The 16,873-nt window shown below is 40.7% G+C and overlaps 2 protein-coding genes across 3 annotated transcripts; both read left to right on the plus strand.

Annotated features, from left to right (window-relative positions):
- Window positions 1-54: 54 nt before the first annotated feature.
- On the plus strand, window positions 55-11,831 carry LOC139385150 (programmed cell death protein 5-like). 2 transcript variants are annotated; one of them, XM_071130231.1, is made up of 7 exons: window positions 142-314; window positions 5,734-5,763; window positions 6,519-6,562; window positions 6,869-6,930; window positions 7,055-7,146; window positions 10,600-10,671; window positions 10,745-11,831. In XM_071130231.1, exons 1-7 carry the CDS (start codon window positions 249-251, stop codon window positions 10,787-10,789), a joined length of 411 nt encoding a protein of 136 aa, XP_070986332.1. In that variant the 5' UTR covers window positions 142-248; the 3' UTR covers window positions 10,790-11,831. The 2 variants fall into 2 exon arrangements, with proteins under 2 accessions (XP_070986333.1, XP_070986332.1); XM_071130232.1 differs by lacking the exon at window positions 5,734-5,763 and having other exon boundaries at window positions 55-314.
- A 353-nt stretch (window positions 11,832-12,184) lies between these two features.
- On the plus strand, window positions 12,185-16,229 carry LOC139384670 (diphosphomevalonate decarboxylase-like). The gene is made up of 10 exons (XM_071129493.1): window positions 12,185-12,386; window positions 12,666-12,736; window positions 12,846-12,960; window positions 13,075-13,221; window positions 13,423-13,622; window positions 13,745-13,819; window positions 13,897-14,115; window positions 14,991-15,106; window positions 15,181-15,289; window positions 15,577-16,229. Exons 1-10 carry the CDS (start codon window positions 12,311-12,313, stop codon window positions 15,655-15,657), a joined length of 1,209 nt encoding a protein of 402 aa, XP_070985594.1. The 5' UTR covers window positions 12,185-12,310; the 3' UTR covers window positions 15,658-16,229.
- The last annotated feature ends 644 nt before the right edge of the window (window positions 16,230-16,873 follow it).

Here is a 16,873-nt window from a genome sequence, read left to right on the forward strand (position 1 = left end):
ATATTTTATGTTGTAAGTGTGACTGGTTGATAGGCAGTCCTAAACTGTCCAGACAGATCATTTCTACGATATCATCCTTTTGTGGCTCGATTGCTTTATTCTGGATGCATATTGGATTATTCTGAGATCGATTACATTATACTGAAGCAGGGCCCAGCCCCTAACGAAACAGTTCCACAAGACTCGTTAAGTGACAGATTTTCTTATTTTACCATTGATAAGGCCTATTTTCTATCTATTCGAACACAATGGCAGACGACGAATTGGAGGCTATCAGGCGGCAACGCATGGCCGAACTGCAGTCAAAACACGGGGTAAGGAGAGAGCCTGAGGGGACCAGAAATGCATAGTTCCGACCATATATGAAGATCCACTGTTCAGTCTGTCGCTAGCTAGTGTTATAGCTCAAGTTTAGAGTATTTTAACCTATCACCATCTTTAACGAATTTTCTAATACTGTTCATTGCATGTTCGCATAGCAGCCAGATAATTCAGTACCTAGTTTACTAGCTAACGTAGTTACTAATAAGATACTGTAGATTGATAGCTAGCTAACGTTAGCTAGTAAACTCATGCCATAGTGAGACACGAGTTATACTACCAGTAGCTAGTAAGCTATGTGATGTGATTTAATCAACATTTATGAATATGCGAAACATACATTTAATTTATGAACAGGACAATGACTCGTTGACTTTGGCGCTCGCGTCTCCCACTCCTCTGGGGTTGAGAATCGCTCTACCGCTCCCCTGGTGCGCGTGCATGTGCCCAGGTGTTTTGGTGCACAAGTGCGAGAGTAGTGTGAATGTCCGTTTTTCAGACCTAGTTTGAAGCAATCACTGAACATCATTGTTAGTAGCCCCACCCTCTGTCTGGATTATCTAGCAAGCCTGCTTGGCACTGATTTCTAAATCTTCATTAAGCAAAACACTTTACTGAATAGATATACCCAGATTAGCCCAATATTGGACTAAATGAGCCTAAAATCACTCCTTTTAGTCCAAGGACCTTACATGTTCTGTTTAGAGGCGAGTTGGCTCTGGCAGCCAAAACAGCCATCAAATCAAATTTCAAATCAAATCAAATGTATTTATATAGCCCTTCTTACATCAGCTGATATATCAAAGTGCTGTACAGAAACCCAGCCTAAAACCCCAAACAGCAAACAATGCAGGTGTAGAAGCACGGTGGCTAGGAAAAACTCCCTAGAAATGCCAAAACCTACGAAGAAGACTAGAGAGGAACCAGGCTATGAGGGGTGGCCAGTCCTCTTCTGGCTGTGCCGGGTGGAGATTATAACAGGACATGGCCAAGATGTTCAAATGTTCATAAATGACCAGCATTGTCAAATAATAATAATCACAGTAGTTGTCGAGAGTGCAACAAGTCAGCACCTCAGGAGTAAATGTCATTTGGCTTTTCATAGATAATCATTGAGAGTATCTCTACCGCTCATGCTGTCTCTAGAGAGTTGAAAACAGCAGGTCTGGGACAGGTAGTACGTCCGGTGAACAGGTCAGGGTTCCATAGCCGCAGGCAGAACAGTTGAAACTGGAGCAGCAGCACGGCCAGGTGGACTGGGGACAGCAAGGAGTCATCATGCCAGGTAGTCCTGAGGCATGGTCCTAGGGCTCAGGTCCTCCTCCTCCGAGAGAGAGAATTCGAGAGAGCATACTTAAATTCACACAGGACACTGGAGAAGACAGGAGAAATACTCCAGATATAACAGACTGACCCTAGCCCCCCGACACAAACTACTGCAGCATAAATACTGGAGGCTGAGACAGAAAGGGTCAGGAGACACTGTGGCCCCATCCGATGATACCCCCAGACAAGGCCAAACAGGCAGGATATAACCCCACCTACTTTGCCAAAGCACAGCCCCCACACCACTAGAGGGATATCTTCAACCACCAACTTACCATCCTGAGACCAGGCCGAATATAGCCCACGAAGATCTCCGCCACGGCACAACCCAAGGGAGGGCGCCAACCCCCTTGAATCGATTTTCAATTGCGGTATGGTTCTAGAAACATAAAGCCCTAAACTTTCATATCACATTAAAATACATTTTAAAACAGTTGCAGCTGACAGTATTTTTTCAGTGACAAAAGCTTTTGGTGTCCGTCTTCCGTTTACGCACAGGTGTTCGAAGCGCAGAGCTAATTAGTACAGCACAAGCGCTTCTCAGATTTCTATCACCTGAAACATTCACAGAAGACAAAAATACATGCACGAGATGTGTGCGTACTTGCCAAGCTCGTGCATGTTTACATTGTTCTGCTCATGCTTCATGTGAGAATTCTGAACACATTACCAGTGCTTTGAAAAATGTATGTAATTATACTTTCCTGTGGATATATTGTTTCACATTACTACTGCCAAAAGGACCAACCGGTTAAGTACACTGTAATATTATTTTATTCAACATTCTGGCTTGTAGAGGTTGGTGGAGAACTTTCTTGACTGAAATGCAAATTTCTGCCCAACGTAGGATTCAATGCAATTCAACGTCCGGTTTCCAGGCAACTGCACGACAGAAGTCAATGTATATCTATTGATGGCATTCAGTCTAATTTTCTTAACATAACCAAAGGTGTGCCACAAGGCTCAATACTAGGCCCTTTACTGTTCACTATTTTCATAAATAATGTTGGTTTATCCCTGAATAATAATAACTGGGGCTTACATCTCTATGCAGATGAGTAATTTATTAATGTGCCCCCTCAGTGCAGCAAGCCATTCATGACCTTCAGCTTGGCTTTGATTCAATTAAATAATTGATTACCGGTCTTAAGTGAATGTTGATAAAACCACGTTTGCTTTTCTCCAGGTGTTGTAAAATTGATTTTAAAGACCTTGAGAGGAGCCCAAATTATGCTAGTTCTCCATTTATAAGTAGCTAGGCATTTGGATTGATGATAAGTTGGCCTTTAAAAAAACAAAAAGTTGCAAGTAAAGACTCATTTACTTTATACAGTGGCGATTTTAGCATGTAAATCTTTGTGGGGCAAACTCATTATTAGAGGTTGACCGATTTATGATTTTTCAACGCCGATACTGGATTATTGGAGGACCAAAAAAAGCCGATACCGATTAATCGGCAGATTAAAAAATATATATATATATATATATTTTTTTTAAATAGATTTTTTTTTTTTACATTTTTTTAATATATATATATATATTAAAAAAATGTTTAAAAAAAAAATCTATTTAAAAAAAAAAAAATATATATATATATATATATATATATATATATATATATATATTTGTAATAATGACAATTACAACAATACTGAATGAACAATGAACACTTTTATTTTAACTTAATATAATACATCAATAAAATCAATTTAGTCTCAAATAAATAATGAAACATGTTCAGTTTGGTTTAAATAATGCAAAAACAAAGTGTTGGAGAAGAAAGCTGCTGCATACCACCGCTCAGTCAGACTGCTCTATCAATTCATAGACTTAATTATAATAACACACTGAAATACGAGCCTTAGTTTATGGATTTGACCATATTAATGACCTATCATTTCGAAAACAAAACGTTTATTCTTTCAGTGAAATACGGAACCGTTCCGTATTTTATCTAACGGGTGGCATCCATAAGTCTAAATATTCCTGTTACATTGCACAACCTTCAATGTTATGTCATAATTACATAAAATTCTGCCAATTAGTTTGCAACGAGCCAGGCGGCCCAAACTGTTTCATATACCCTGACACTGCGTGCAATGAACGCAAGAGAAGTGACACAATTTCCCTAGTTCAATATTGCCTGTAAACCTGGATTTCTTTTAACTAAATATGCCGGTTTAAAAATATATACTTCTGTGTATTGATTTTAAGAAAGGCATTGATGTTTATGGTTAGGTACATTCGTACAACGGTTGTGTTTTTTTTCGCAAATGTGCTTTTGTTAAATCATCCCCCGTTTGGCAAAGTTGGCTGTCTTTGTTAGGAAGAAATAGTTTTCACACAGTTTGCAACGAGCCAGGCGACCCAAACTGCTGCATCTACCCTGACTCTGTTGCACAGAACGCAAGAGAAGTGACACAATTTCCCTAGTTAAAATAAATTAATGTTAGCAAGCAATATTAACTAAATATGCAGGTTTAAAAATCTATACTTGAGTATAGATTTTAAGAAAGACATTGATGTTTATGGTTAGGTTCACATTGGTGCAACAACAGTGCTTTTTTCCACGAATGCGCCTGTTAAATTGCCCGTTTGGCGAGGTAGGCTATAATTCAATGATAAATTAACAGGCACCGCATTGATTATATGCAACGCAGGACAAGCTAGATAACTACACATGGTTGATGATATTACTAGTTTAACTAGTGATTATGTTAAGATAGATTTGTTTTTTATAAGATAAGTTTAATGCTAGCTAGCAACTGACATTGGCTCCTTGCTGCACTCGCATAACAGGTAATAAATAACGCATAACAGCCTGCCACACAGTCTCCTCGTGGAGTGCAATGTAATCGGCCACAATCGGTGTCCAAAAATGGCGATTACCAATTGTTATGAAAACTTTAAATCGGCCCTAGTTAATTGGCCATTCCGATTAATCGGTCGACCTCTATTACCAACCCCTATGCTCAATATTTTCTGCTGGCTGCCCTTCCACCACAGAAAGCACTGAGCTAGGCTGAAACACCTGCATTTTGGAGCTGCCTTAGTCAAGAAAGCAGAAAAGGGACAAGCAACACTTCCCAGTAATTGACTATGGCGACTCAATCTTCATGCATACGGCAGCCTCTGTTAAAACCTCTAGATACAGTCTACCACTAAGCCTTTCGTTTTATCATTGGTGATCATTTCTGTTCGCATCATTTTCTCTTATATAGTTCTGTTGGATGGGAGTCTCTGAGTAACAGAAGGACCCAACATTGGCTAATATTAATAAATAAAGCACTTCTCCAGAAACTCCCATACTACCTCATCTCACTTCTAAATAGGAAATTTGGTAAGTATAATACTCTCTCTCAAGACTGGTTGGTACTAGAGATTCCATGGGTCTCCTCTGAGTTAGGGAAGACTGATTTTAGTTACTATGCCCCTCCGTCCTGGAATGTCCTACAGGTCACTCTAGAACTTGATTCTTTGGTCCCAAAAGGTGAATTTATGGCTATAATAAAAAATGTGACCAATGAAAACTGCACTGGTTTTGATTGAATGTATATATTTGTTTCTACTAACCTTTTGAATGTAACATTTGATTTGAAATGTTGTAACTGTAACTTTGTAGTGATCATGCTGGAATTGTTGTTCACATTGCTTGAACTGTTGTTCTCAGGGCACCATTGGAAATGAGACCATGGTCTCAATGAGTTCCCCTGGTTAAATAAAGGTTAATAATAAAAAATGTAATTAAGGTGTGTAGTAACCTTTTATTTTTTGGGGATTTATTATTATTTCTCGCATATATGAAAGACACGTGACTTTTGTTTCCAAAACCATACCGCAAGTAATGCGTTTTAACATCCGCAACGAGTGGCGGGGCTCTTAACAAAACTCCCCCAGCCAGAAGATACTATTGTCAATAGGCGCTAAAGGTAGTTAGTGTTTATGAATGAGTTATACCTCAATATGAGTGACATGATGACAGAGATTATCAATCAAAAGATTGGGAATGGGATGGACATAGTCACACTAGGAATCCTTTCATCCAACAGAGATGTTGTCATTGAGTTTGAGTTGCTAATTTTTCAGAGTCTGTCTTGGAACCAAATGAGTCCGGGGGTAAGCTGCTGTACAGCTACTGTACTGCACATTGTGTGATGGCGGTGACATGGCAAAAGGCTGTGTAATTAATGACCTGGACTGAGCAATGCAGCATGTCTGGCAGTTGTGTCTGTGCTCCTTGAGTAATGTGACCCAAGTATGTTTGCAATAAAAGCAAAATGTTTGAATGTCAGAACCATGATGTATTGTGAATGGTTTGGGACATGGTTATCAAGCTTGAGTGAAGCTTATATGTTAAACTTAAAAAAATATTTAAAACATTTATTATTTTGTAAGCTTTGTATAAACATATTTTCCAGAAACCTGTACATTTTCACTTTGTAGTCTACTATACTACAGTGAATTGTGTCCCACTCCCTATCCCTGTCCCTCTTGAGGCTAGATTTGAAGGAACTGGGCAGATGTAATCAATATGGGGATGGCTCCACCCAGTCTACCAATAGGCTCTTTCAGATCTGCAAACTCCAAAGGAGTAGGGATAGGGGAGGGGGCAACGGGTTGTTTTCTGAACCACGTTTTGGTACAGTTTAAACTGTTGTTCAAAGATCTAGTCCCTTTGCCATGGGTGTGAAAATTCACAGCAATATTAGGCTGCACTTCAAGAGAGAGCCGATGTGTGCGCTCAGCATGGCTGTGTGATACAGTAGCCTGTTGGCTGGTCTGTTCTCTTGTTGTTTAAAAATGAATATGTTTAAACAACTAAAGAAAGGAGTGGACTTTGACTGTCTCTCCCCCCCCCCCCCCCTTCCCAGGACTCTTCAAATGACCAGCAAGGGCAGCAGGAGGCCAAACAGAAGTTGGTCTTCATTATTTATTTATTCCCGTCATGCATTCACAACTCAGTGCTGAGTATAGCTACATTTCAGAGACACAGATGTCTCTCCCCTGTTATTGGTTTAGTTCACAGTAGTTTGCTAATGTTGCATGTCTTGACCTGCATTTTGCAGCTCTGGTTTATGAAGAACTATGTGACAGACTATTTATAAAGCTAGTCAATGTGATAAAACAATTGGCTTCATTTACACAGGCAGCCCAATTGGGCTGCATGTGTAAACGTAGCCATTGTGGCCTAACTATAATCTTCTGTTCGGTCTTTTCACAGGGAAACAGAGATGAGGAACTCCATACTGGCTCAGGTTCTAGACCAGTCTGCCCGCGCCAGATGTAGGTCTTTCATATCCCCCTGGTTTGAATGAATCATTGATCTGATATTGGAACTTTCAGCACCTACGCCTGGTTTAGCAATAGGTGGCTCCATTGCCTAAAAGCCTGCTATGTTTTGTTGCAGTGAGTAACTTGGCTCTGGTGAAGCCAGAGAAGGCCAAAGCAGTGGAGAATTACCTCATACAGATGGCCCGCATGGGCCAGCTGGGAGGAAAGGTGAGAGAACTGGACCTAAAGCATATGTGGACATACAGTGCCTTGCGAAAGTATTCGGCCCCCTTGAACTTTGCGACCTTTTGCCACATTTCAGGCTTCAAACATAAAGATATAAAACTGTATTTTTTTGTGAAGAATCAACAACAAGTGGGACACAATCATGAAGTGGAACGACATTTATTGGATATTTCAAACTTTTTTAACAAATCAAAAACTGAAAATTGGGCGTGCAAAATTATTCAGCCCCTTTACTTTCAGTGCAGCAAACTCTCCAGAAGTTCAGTGAGGATCTCTGAATGATCCAATGTTGACCTAAATGACTAATGATGATAAATACAATCCACCTGTGTGTAATCAAGTCTCCGTATAAATGCACCTGCACTGTGATAGTCTCAAAGGTCCGTTAAAAGCGCAGAGAGCATCATGAAGAACAAGGAACACACCAGGCAGGTCCGAGATACTGTTGTGAAGAAGTTTAAAGCCGGATTTGGATACAAAAACATTTCCCAAGCTTTAAACATCCCAAGGAGCACTGTGCAAGCGATAATATTGAAATGGAAGGAGTATCAGACCACTGCAAATCTACCAAGACCTGGCCGTCCCTCTAAACTTTCAGCTCATACAAGGAGAAGACTGATCAGAGATGCAGCCAAGAGGCCCATGATCACTCTGGATGAACTGCAGAGATCTACAGCTGAGGTGGGAGACTCTGTCCATAGGACAACAATCAGTCGTATATTGCACAAATCTGGCCTTTATGGAAGAGTGGCAAGAAGAAAGCCATTTCTTAAAGATATCCATAAAAAGTGTTGTTTAAAGTTTGCCATAAGCCACCTGGGAGACACACCAAACATGTGGAAGAAGGTGCTCTGGTCAGATGAAACCAAAATTGAACTTTTTGGCAACAATGCAAAACGTTATGTTTGGCGTAAAAGCAACACAGCTCATCACCCTGAACACACCATACCCACTGTCAAACATGGTGGTGGCAGCATCATGGTTTGGGCCTGCTTTTCTTCAGCAGGGACAGGGAAGATGGTTAAAATTGATGGGAAGATGGATGGAGCCAAATACAGGACCATTCAGGACGAACCTGATGGAGTCTGCAAAAGACCTGAGACTGGGACGGAGATTTGTCTTCCAACAAGACAATGATCCAAAACATAAAGCAAAATCTACAATGGAATGGTTCAAAAATAAACATATCCAGGTGTTAGAATGGCCAAGTCAAAGTCCAGACCTGAATCCAATCGAGAATCTGTGGAAAGAACTAAAAACTGCTGTTCACAAATGCTCTCCATCCAACCTCACTGAGCTCGAGCTGTTTTGCAAGGAGGAATGGGAAAACATTTCAGTCTCTCAATGTGCAAAACTGATAGAGACATACCCCAAGCGACTTACAGCTGTAATCGCAGCAAAAGGTGGCGCTACAAAGTATTAACTTAAGGGGGCTGAATAATTTTGCACAACCAATTTTTCAGTTTTTGATTTGTTAAAAAAGTTGGAAATATCCAATAAATGTTGTTCCACTTCATGATTGTGTCCCACTTGTTGTTGATTCTTCACAAAAAAATACAGTTTTATATCTTTATGTTTGAAGCCTGAAATGTGGCAAAAGGTCGCAAAGTTCAAAAGGGCCGAATACCTTCGCAAGGCACTGTATATCATTGAACGTACTTTTAAACAAAATTGTGATTGTTAATGCTTAGGAAAAAATCCCTAACTGAAAAAAGTGGGGCTTAGGCTATGGGGGAGGTAGGGGGCGAGAACATTTTAGAGGCCCCCATCTTGGCGGTGTAGAGAAATTTGTCAATTTTTAAAGCCAATTTCCTGCAATTCTACAAAGTTCTCCATGGAGCTGAAATAACTTTTTGCAGTTTTAAAGCTAATTTCCAGCGATTGTATTTGTAAGTTTACATACACTTAGGTTGGAGTCATTAAAACTCTTCAACCATTCCAGAAATTTCTTGTTCACAAACTATACTTTTGGCAAGTCGGTTAGGACATCTACTTTGTCCATGACACAAGTAATTTTTCCAAACAATTGTTTACAGACCGATTATTTCACTTATAATTCACTGTATCACAATTCCAGTGGGTTAGAAGTTTACATACACTAACAATTTAGTGTATGTAAACTATTATTCTGACATTTCACATTCTTAAAATAAAGTAGTGATCCTAACAGATCTAAGACCGGGAATTTTTACTAGGATTAAATGTCAGGAATTGTGAAACTGAGTTTAAATGCATTTGGCTAAGGTGTATGTAAACTTCTGACTTCAACTCTATATGTGTGTGCCCTAACATTAGAAACACCTTCCTAATATTGAGTTGCACCTCTTTTTGCTCTCAGAACAACCTCTATTCATCGGGGCATGGGCTTTACAAGGTGTCAAAAGCGTTCCACAGGGATGTTGGCCCATGTTGACTCCAATGCTTCCCACAGTTGTCACGTTGGCTGGATGTCCTTTGGGTGGTGGACCAATCTTGATACACACAGGAAACTGTTGAGCGTGAAAACCCCAGCAGCATTGCAAAAATCTGGCACCTACTACCATACCCTGTTCAAAGGCATTTCACTTTTTTCTTGCCCAGTCACCCTATTTTTTAAAATTGTATTTAACCTTTATTCAACTAGGCAAGTCAATTTAGAACAAATTCTTATTTACAATGATGGCCTACCAAAAGGCAAAGGGCCTCCTGTGGGGACAGGGGCTGGGATCCATAAAAAATATATATATAAATATAGGACAAAACACACATGACAACACAACACTACATAAGACAGCAACATAGCAAGGCAGCAACAAATGACAACACCGCATGGTAGAAACACAGCATGACAACAACATGGTAGCAACACAACATGGTAGCAGCACAAAACATGGTACAAAGATGATTGGGCACAGACAACAGCACAAAGGGCAAGAAGGTAGACAACAATACAACATAGGGACTGCGTCCCCTGTCATATGAATAGCACACCTACACAATCCATGTCTCAATTGTCTCAAGGCTTAAAAATCCTTCTTTAACCTGTCTCCTCCCCTTCGTCTACACTGATTGACGTGGATTTATTAAGTGACATCAATAAGGGATCATAGCTTTCACCTGGATTCACCTAGTCAGTCAGTTATGGAAAGAGCAGCTATTCCTAATGTTTTTTACACTCAGTGTATACTATATATATTTTTTTACACTGTTTGGACTTACGCGACCCGGAAAAAAACACTTAAGACAGCCTGATGTTTCTTTCTCTTCGCTAGTGACTGCATTGCCCCCGAGCAGTCATACGCAGGACCATATTTTGCCCTGTGAATTCACCTGCAATTTTCTGATTTTTTTCTTATCATTCAAATGTTTAAACATTAAAAACTATTCCCTATGAAAAGCACTGACTTGACCCATCTGCTATTGGCTCTTCCTTACATTTGGATTGTCTCTCTTCAGATTTCAGAGACTGGTTTGATCGACATCCTAGAAAAAGTTAGTCAGCAAACAGAAAAAAAGACAACTGTCAAGGTGAGTCCACGGAACAAATACAGTATCACAATCTCAGACTTTTAACTGACTGCATCCCCTTTCCTCCCCTCAGTTCAACCGACGAAAGGTGATGGACTCCGATGAGGATGATGATTGATCCATTGAAAGGAGCTCAGGAACCAGTCAGACGGCTGGCTTAGGGCGGGATTCAGGACTGGATAGGTTGGAGCAGGGCTCTGTTCGTTGGCGGCCGTCTTTGACTTGCCAAAGGCCCTGCCTTAGTGATGCACCCAGGGGTATCACATCAGCCCCTGTGTGCATCTGGAACTCATTACTATATTCTCTCTTATATCCATTTTCACCACGTTTTACTTTTTCTCCACCACAAGAAGCAGAACAAAATTCAACTTAGGGTATATTGCTGCTGATACATTTTTCTAGAGACTGCTTTGTGAATACTGTCTGCTGCTACTCAGTAAATAGTGAAAACATCAAATTGGACAGAGCACATGGGTATATTCATTCTTTTTTGTAAAATTTTGCTGACCTGTATCCAACAGTTTACATTTAAAAAATAAAAAAGCCTTACATTTGAATGCTTATTCCACAAATAATCAACAGCTTTATCATGATGATATTTTGTCTGTGAGCTGAGTGCTTGAAGACTCATTGATTGGTCATATGGGTTTGCACTACATTTGCTTTCATTAAAAAAGTATAATCACATAAGAGCAATGGTGTAAGAAAAATATAGTTTGTATAAAAATGTAGTCAATCTTCTTTACAAGGCCTCCTAGGTAGTGTCTTAGGCTATCCTAATGTATAGGCTGCCGATAGATAGTTGCTTTGACTCACTAGGTTAAAATACTCTATGCTGAAATGTCTGCAGTATGTGCATTAAGAGGCTGAGACATGTATTTGTAGCAGGATTTGTTAAATTATCTCAATCGTTAGTCTACAACAGCACTTAAAGAACTTCCTGCTTCACTCACATTGAACAGGTGTCTGGTGAGACCACAGATATATGAATGGTTGATTCTATTGTTCACCTGCCACAGGTAATACTCAATATCTGACAGTACATTGATGTTCTTACAAGCATGATGTTACTAAATATTTGGAGATAAATTCATGGGAGATTTGGTTTCATGTTCAAAGCGTTCACCCCAATAAATCAATGTCAGCATTGATAAAGCAGACAAGGAGTCATTCTTCTTGATCATAAAACAAGTGTTCCTCTTATAATAACAATAATTATACACTAGATTACTGTTTTTTTCTTTCCTCTGAAACCATAATTTCATATAAAAGAAGAACATAACACAAGAGCTGTTTAATATACGGTATATGGTCAAATATACCCGGCACTATCATTCGTAATATCCAGTCACTACTACATTTCTGCCTGCGATCAAGATAAATGTGGCTCTGGCGTCATTTTCGGACGACGGTGGTCTGATCAAAAGGATTGGCTGCCTTGTTTCAGTCACGGTACATGAGTGGCGCTGATTGGTGGGAGGTTTAGTCACGTGCTCTACCCCCTCCAATCCACAGACACGTTTTGTAAAGCTCTATGGTTGTGCAGACATTACTGTATCAGTGGATCTCAAAATATTAGACAGTCTCGCGTTTATAGTATTTTTTGTAATTTTATTGCTCCTGATTTTACTTTATCAAAATGTCAGAGGACAGCGGCAAAAAGCTCACCATGGTAACATGCAGTGCGCCTGTGAATATCGCTGTCATCAAATACTGTGAGTATTGTATTTTCGTATAATCCACTACAGACATGTCAACCAAAGAACACTGTCAACCACATCTAGCTTAATGTCATGTAAAACTGTAACATTTATTGAATCAATGAAATGCTTGCTTGCAGCACTGTAGCCACTTCTAGCCACGCTTTGGTGTGTGTGCATTGGTACATGACAAATGTATTGCCACAATGATGTGAAAGGAATGTTCTCTGTACAATCTTTGAAAATAACTATGTATTGAATTGTAAATGCTTTGTTGTTATTGCTGTTTCAAAGGGGGGAAGAGGGATGAGGAGTTGATTCTACCTATAAATTCATCTTTGAGTGTCACATTACATCAAGACCAGGTAAGACTGTAATACTGTACACCAGACACTCAGCAAGTGGCTAAATATGACTGTTTTGTTAAAACAACAAAAACTAACAATTTCTGCCTTGTGTCCTTATTCCTCCCAGCTCAAAACAACCACAACAGTGGCGTGCAGCAGGTCGTTCCAGGAGGATCGTATCTGGCTCAACGGCAAAGAGGAGGACATAACCCAGCCCAGACTACAGTCCTGCCTTATGGAGAGTGAGTCACTATATGCAATGATATGATAGAGGGAGAGAGTAGAGGGGGAAGAGTAAGAGAGCAAAGGGGGAGGACAAGAAATGATGTGTTGTTGTTGGTGGTTTCCTTCCTCAGTTCGGCGCCTGGCCCGTAAGCGACGTAGTGATGGGGAGGCTGATGTAGACACGGCCGGTTTGTCCCATAAAGTCCACATCTGCTCTGTCAACAACTTCCCAACTGCAGCCGGACTTGCCTCCTCTGCTGCCGGCTATGCCTGTCTGGGTAAGAGACTGTGTCCTATCATAATGGTTTGTACCCAACACAGCATTAAATAGATCAAATTAAGTAAATGCTTGTGTGAAACTAGTTTTATGCTTTTTAAATGTTGGGAACTTAAGTACCGTCTCCATCTCCTCATCCCTCTTCTCCTTACTTTCCTTTTGTCTCTCCATCTTGTCTCCTCACTCCACTCTCCTGTTCCAGTGTACACCCTGTCCCGGGTGATGGGAGTGGAGGGGGAGTTGTCTGTGGTTTCTAGGCAGGGTTCAGGCAGTGCCTGTAGGAGTATGCATGGGGGCTTCGTCCAGTGGATTATGGGCCAGCAAGGAGATGGCAAGGACAGTCTGGCCCAGCAGGTGGAGCCAGAGACTCACTGGCCTGAGCTCAGGGTCCTTGTACTGGTGGTAGGTCTCTCTGATCATTACTAAAGATGGCTTTTTCTGGAGCAAATGTTGGCATATACATTTCTCCCATTTCTTTAATAATCTCAACACCCCCATCTCTCTGTCTCCCTCTCTCTTTTTAGGTCAGTGCTGAGCGGAAACCAGTTGGCAGCACTTCCGGCATGCAAACTAGTGTAGAGACGAGCAGTCTCCTGAAGGTACACACACACACACACACACACACACAAACAAAGTTATTAACCCTTACCCTTAACCCTTGTGTTCTCCCCCTCAGCACCGGGCAGACTCTGTGGTCCCAGCCAGGATGAAGGAGATGATTGAGGCTGTACATAAGAGGGACTTTACTGCGTTCGCTGAGCTGACCATGAAGGATAGCAATCAGTTCCATGCCACCTGCCTGGACACCTACCCACCCATTTTCTACCTCAACGACGTGTCGCGCCGTGTTATCAACCTTGTGCACCGCTATAACCGTCACTACAGGGAAACAAAGGTGAGCACCATCAGGGAGTTAGTTCTTTCTTTTAGTCATGGAAATGTGCTAGTCATATGGAACATTGACAGTTCTACAAGGGGTCTAAGCTAAGAAGCAGAACAAGGTGCAGTAATTGTTTATATTCTGAGATTATGAACTAGAGATATGAAACTGGTAGTATTTCTACAGTTCAAGAGGAATAGAAAATGTGTTAACAAGCCCAAGTATGGATGTGGTAAAGAAATCAATGGATCTTGACCAAAACAGTGGAAATGCCATGGAAAGATCCAGAAGCTCCTTATTTCCCCTAAGCGAAATTAGCCTACATTTAGGCTGTTGTTTATGTGTATTTCACACAATGTTGTGGTAAAAATCTGAGTATTATATTGATTGTATTGATGTCAACTTCAATACATGTTCATGTCATCATCACCAATCAACTGCATTACAGTTAAAAAATGACTTTGACTACCACCACTGATTTCTCTATGCTACCAGCTTATATGAATGGGAGTTAGCATTTAGCAGTCACTTCTTCTAAACCTGAAATGTTATGCAGCGAAAACAGTATATCCAAATCAGACTTTGTAAACACGTTGTGGGCCTGTTACAATACATTGATCATGACGGATTTGACGAATATCCACTTTGTTAGATCAGATTTGTTGTGCACCAATCTGGCATCCTTCTTCTATCCCCCATGGTCTGCGTTCTATTGACCTCTTTGCCGCGTCTATGACCTAGTACTTCTTCATGAGTCTCAGAGGACTAGTGCAGCATCACATCCCTCCTTCTGCTGACACTGTTATAACACTGCTGTAACAAAGCTATAACGTTGGTTGAGTTCTTTTCACGAGTATAAGCAGTGACCAATGTTTTCTCTTCTCCACCAGGTGGCATACACGTTTGATGCAGGTCCCAATGCAGTGATCTACACTCTTCAGCAGAATGTGGAAGAGTTTGTCCAGGTGGTCAAACACTTATTCCCACCAGAGACCAACGGAGGACAGTGAGTTTCTCACAAACACACACTCAGACAGTCAGACAACACTCCCTCCTGTGACTTTACCTGTCCCACGTCAGGTTTCTAAAGGGTCTTCCGGTTGCCCCAACAACACTATCTGAGGAGCTGAAGCAGGCCATTGGTATGGAGCCCATGGTGAAGGGAATCAGCTATATAATCAGCACCAAGGTACATACACACACACACACACACACACACACACACACACACACACACACACACACACATACACATAGGCAGCACCCTCCGGGTCCTTTGCCCGTTTCCTGTGCATCTCTGCGGGTTGGCGTAGTGGAAGGTTTTGGGGAGCGAGCTTGATGCTCTCTCCAACCGGCTTACGGGAAATCAGCGGGAATGCAGATCCTATAAACGCACACATTATGTATGGATCTGCTACATTTTGATGTGATATTAAGTTGGTTTGTCTGAGGGATTATTTCTGATTTGTGTATAAGGCTGGACCTGGACCTCGCGTGGTGGAGGACCCTAGTGAGCATTTGCTTGGATCTGACGGGCTGCCCAAGGAGAGTGCATGATACAAGCCAGCCTCCCAGCTGGGCAGAGACAGAACTCTTTGGTGAAAAGAAAGACCAGACATATTAACAAACAACAATTCCAATTCAATCAATTGGATACAAATGCAAAGACTTATTCATTGAAGGGGCAATCTGCAGTTGCTATATCAATTTTTGGACTTATAAATTAATTATATGTAACCATTGATTCTTGAAGAATATAACTTGTAAATACCTCATGAGCTTAGTTAAACTGTCATACCCCATCAGAACTCAAAATATCAGCTTGTTTTACTACAATGTTTGTAAACAAAGTAAATATAACCATGTTTTAAATGTTTGTTTATGTTTGGTTATAACTATAATTTTGATATCATGCATGGTCAGTCCTTGTATCCATAGTTCTGTCTATAATTTTGAGTGGTTACATTTCTCCTGCCCCATCCCTCAGCTTTTTACCAAAACTAAGGATTGCCCCTTTAACTGGAGCGAAACAACCACACACGGCTGAATACCTCTAACACTGTTGACTAGTGCTTCATTTTGACAATTTTCCTATTGCAAGTTTGGATTAAATGTTTTGTAATGTTAAAGATGAGGGGATGCCTTGTGAGAACGATCAGAAATATTCTAGTACTTTGATAACTGTAGAAAAATATTTCAGATTTTCTAAGTAGATGATGTACATTTTACATAATGGTTTAACAGTCACCTTTAGAGTGAGTGAATCACAAGACAATCTAATTAAAATTAAATCCCTTAAAGGATTATAAATGACAGTATTGAGAACAATGTAGGTGCTTTAGTATAAGAGCTGGATATATAGCCTACATGTCATCTTCAAAGGTGGCACCACGGGTCCCAGAGTGGTGGGGACATTTTTCTTCTCTCCTGACGGTAACCAGGTAAAACTACAAAAACTCTACAACCTAGTTGTAGCAGGGACCTTAAGGGTTGCCCTGTTGCCTGGGGCAAGTGAACTGAGCAGTCGGGCAAGTTGAGTCTGCTCTAAAGTTGGCCCAGCTAAAAATATTTTACTGAAAACAACGATACCGCAAGGAATTCCAATAGGCATAGCCTAAAACTGATCTTTCTGGTTCATCCCCCATTGTTTAAGTCAGGGTTTCTAAACATGGTCCTGTGCCCCTCTCCCCCAGCACTACACAGTTGATTCAAATAACTAACTCATCATCAAGCTTTGATTATTTGAATCTGCTGTGTAGCACATTCAAATCAT

The sequence above is a fragment of the Oncorhynchus clarkii genome, chromosome 26, assembly GCF_045791955.1.
Source record: "Oncorhynchus clarkii lewisi isolate Uvic-CL-2024 chromosome 26, UVic_Ocla_1.0, whole genome shotgun sequence".
In the NCBI taxonomy this organism is placed as follows: Eukaryota; Metazoa; Chordata; class Actinopteri; order Salmoniformes; family Salmonidae; genus Oncorhynchus; species Oncorhynchus clarkii.

Excerpts from the sequence above, each read along its gene's own strand:
- LOC139385150 (XM_071130231.1), top strand. The coding sequence starts at position 249 with ATGGCAGACGACGAATTGGAGGCTATCAGGCGGCAACGCATGGCCGAA. Across the intron at positions 315-5,733 it reads AACTGCAGTCAAAACACGGG|AGTCTGTCTTGGAACCAAAT; the intron begins GTAAGGAGAGAG and ends CTAATTTTTCAG. Across the intron at positions 6,931-7,054 it reads CCAGTCTGCCCGCGCCAGAT|TGAGTAACTTGGCTCTGGTG; the intron begins GTAGGTCTTTCA and ends GTTTTGTTGCAG.
- LOC139384670 (XM_071129493.1), top strand. The coding sequence starts at position 12,311 with ATGTCAGAGGACAGCGGCAAAAAGCTCACCATGGTAACATGCAGTGCG. Across the intron at positions 12,387-12,665 it reads TATCGCTGTCATCAAATACT|GGGGGAAGAGGGATGAGGAG; the intron begins GTGAGTATTGTA and ends GCTGTTTCAAAG. Across the intron at positions 12,737-12,845 it reads TCACATTACATCAAGACCAG|CTCAAAACAACCACAACAGT; the intron begins GTAAGACTGTAA and ends TATTCCTCCCAG.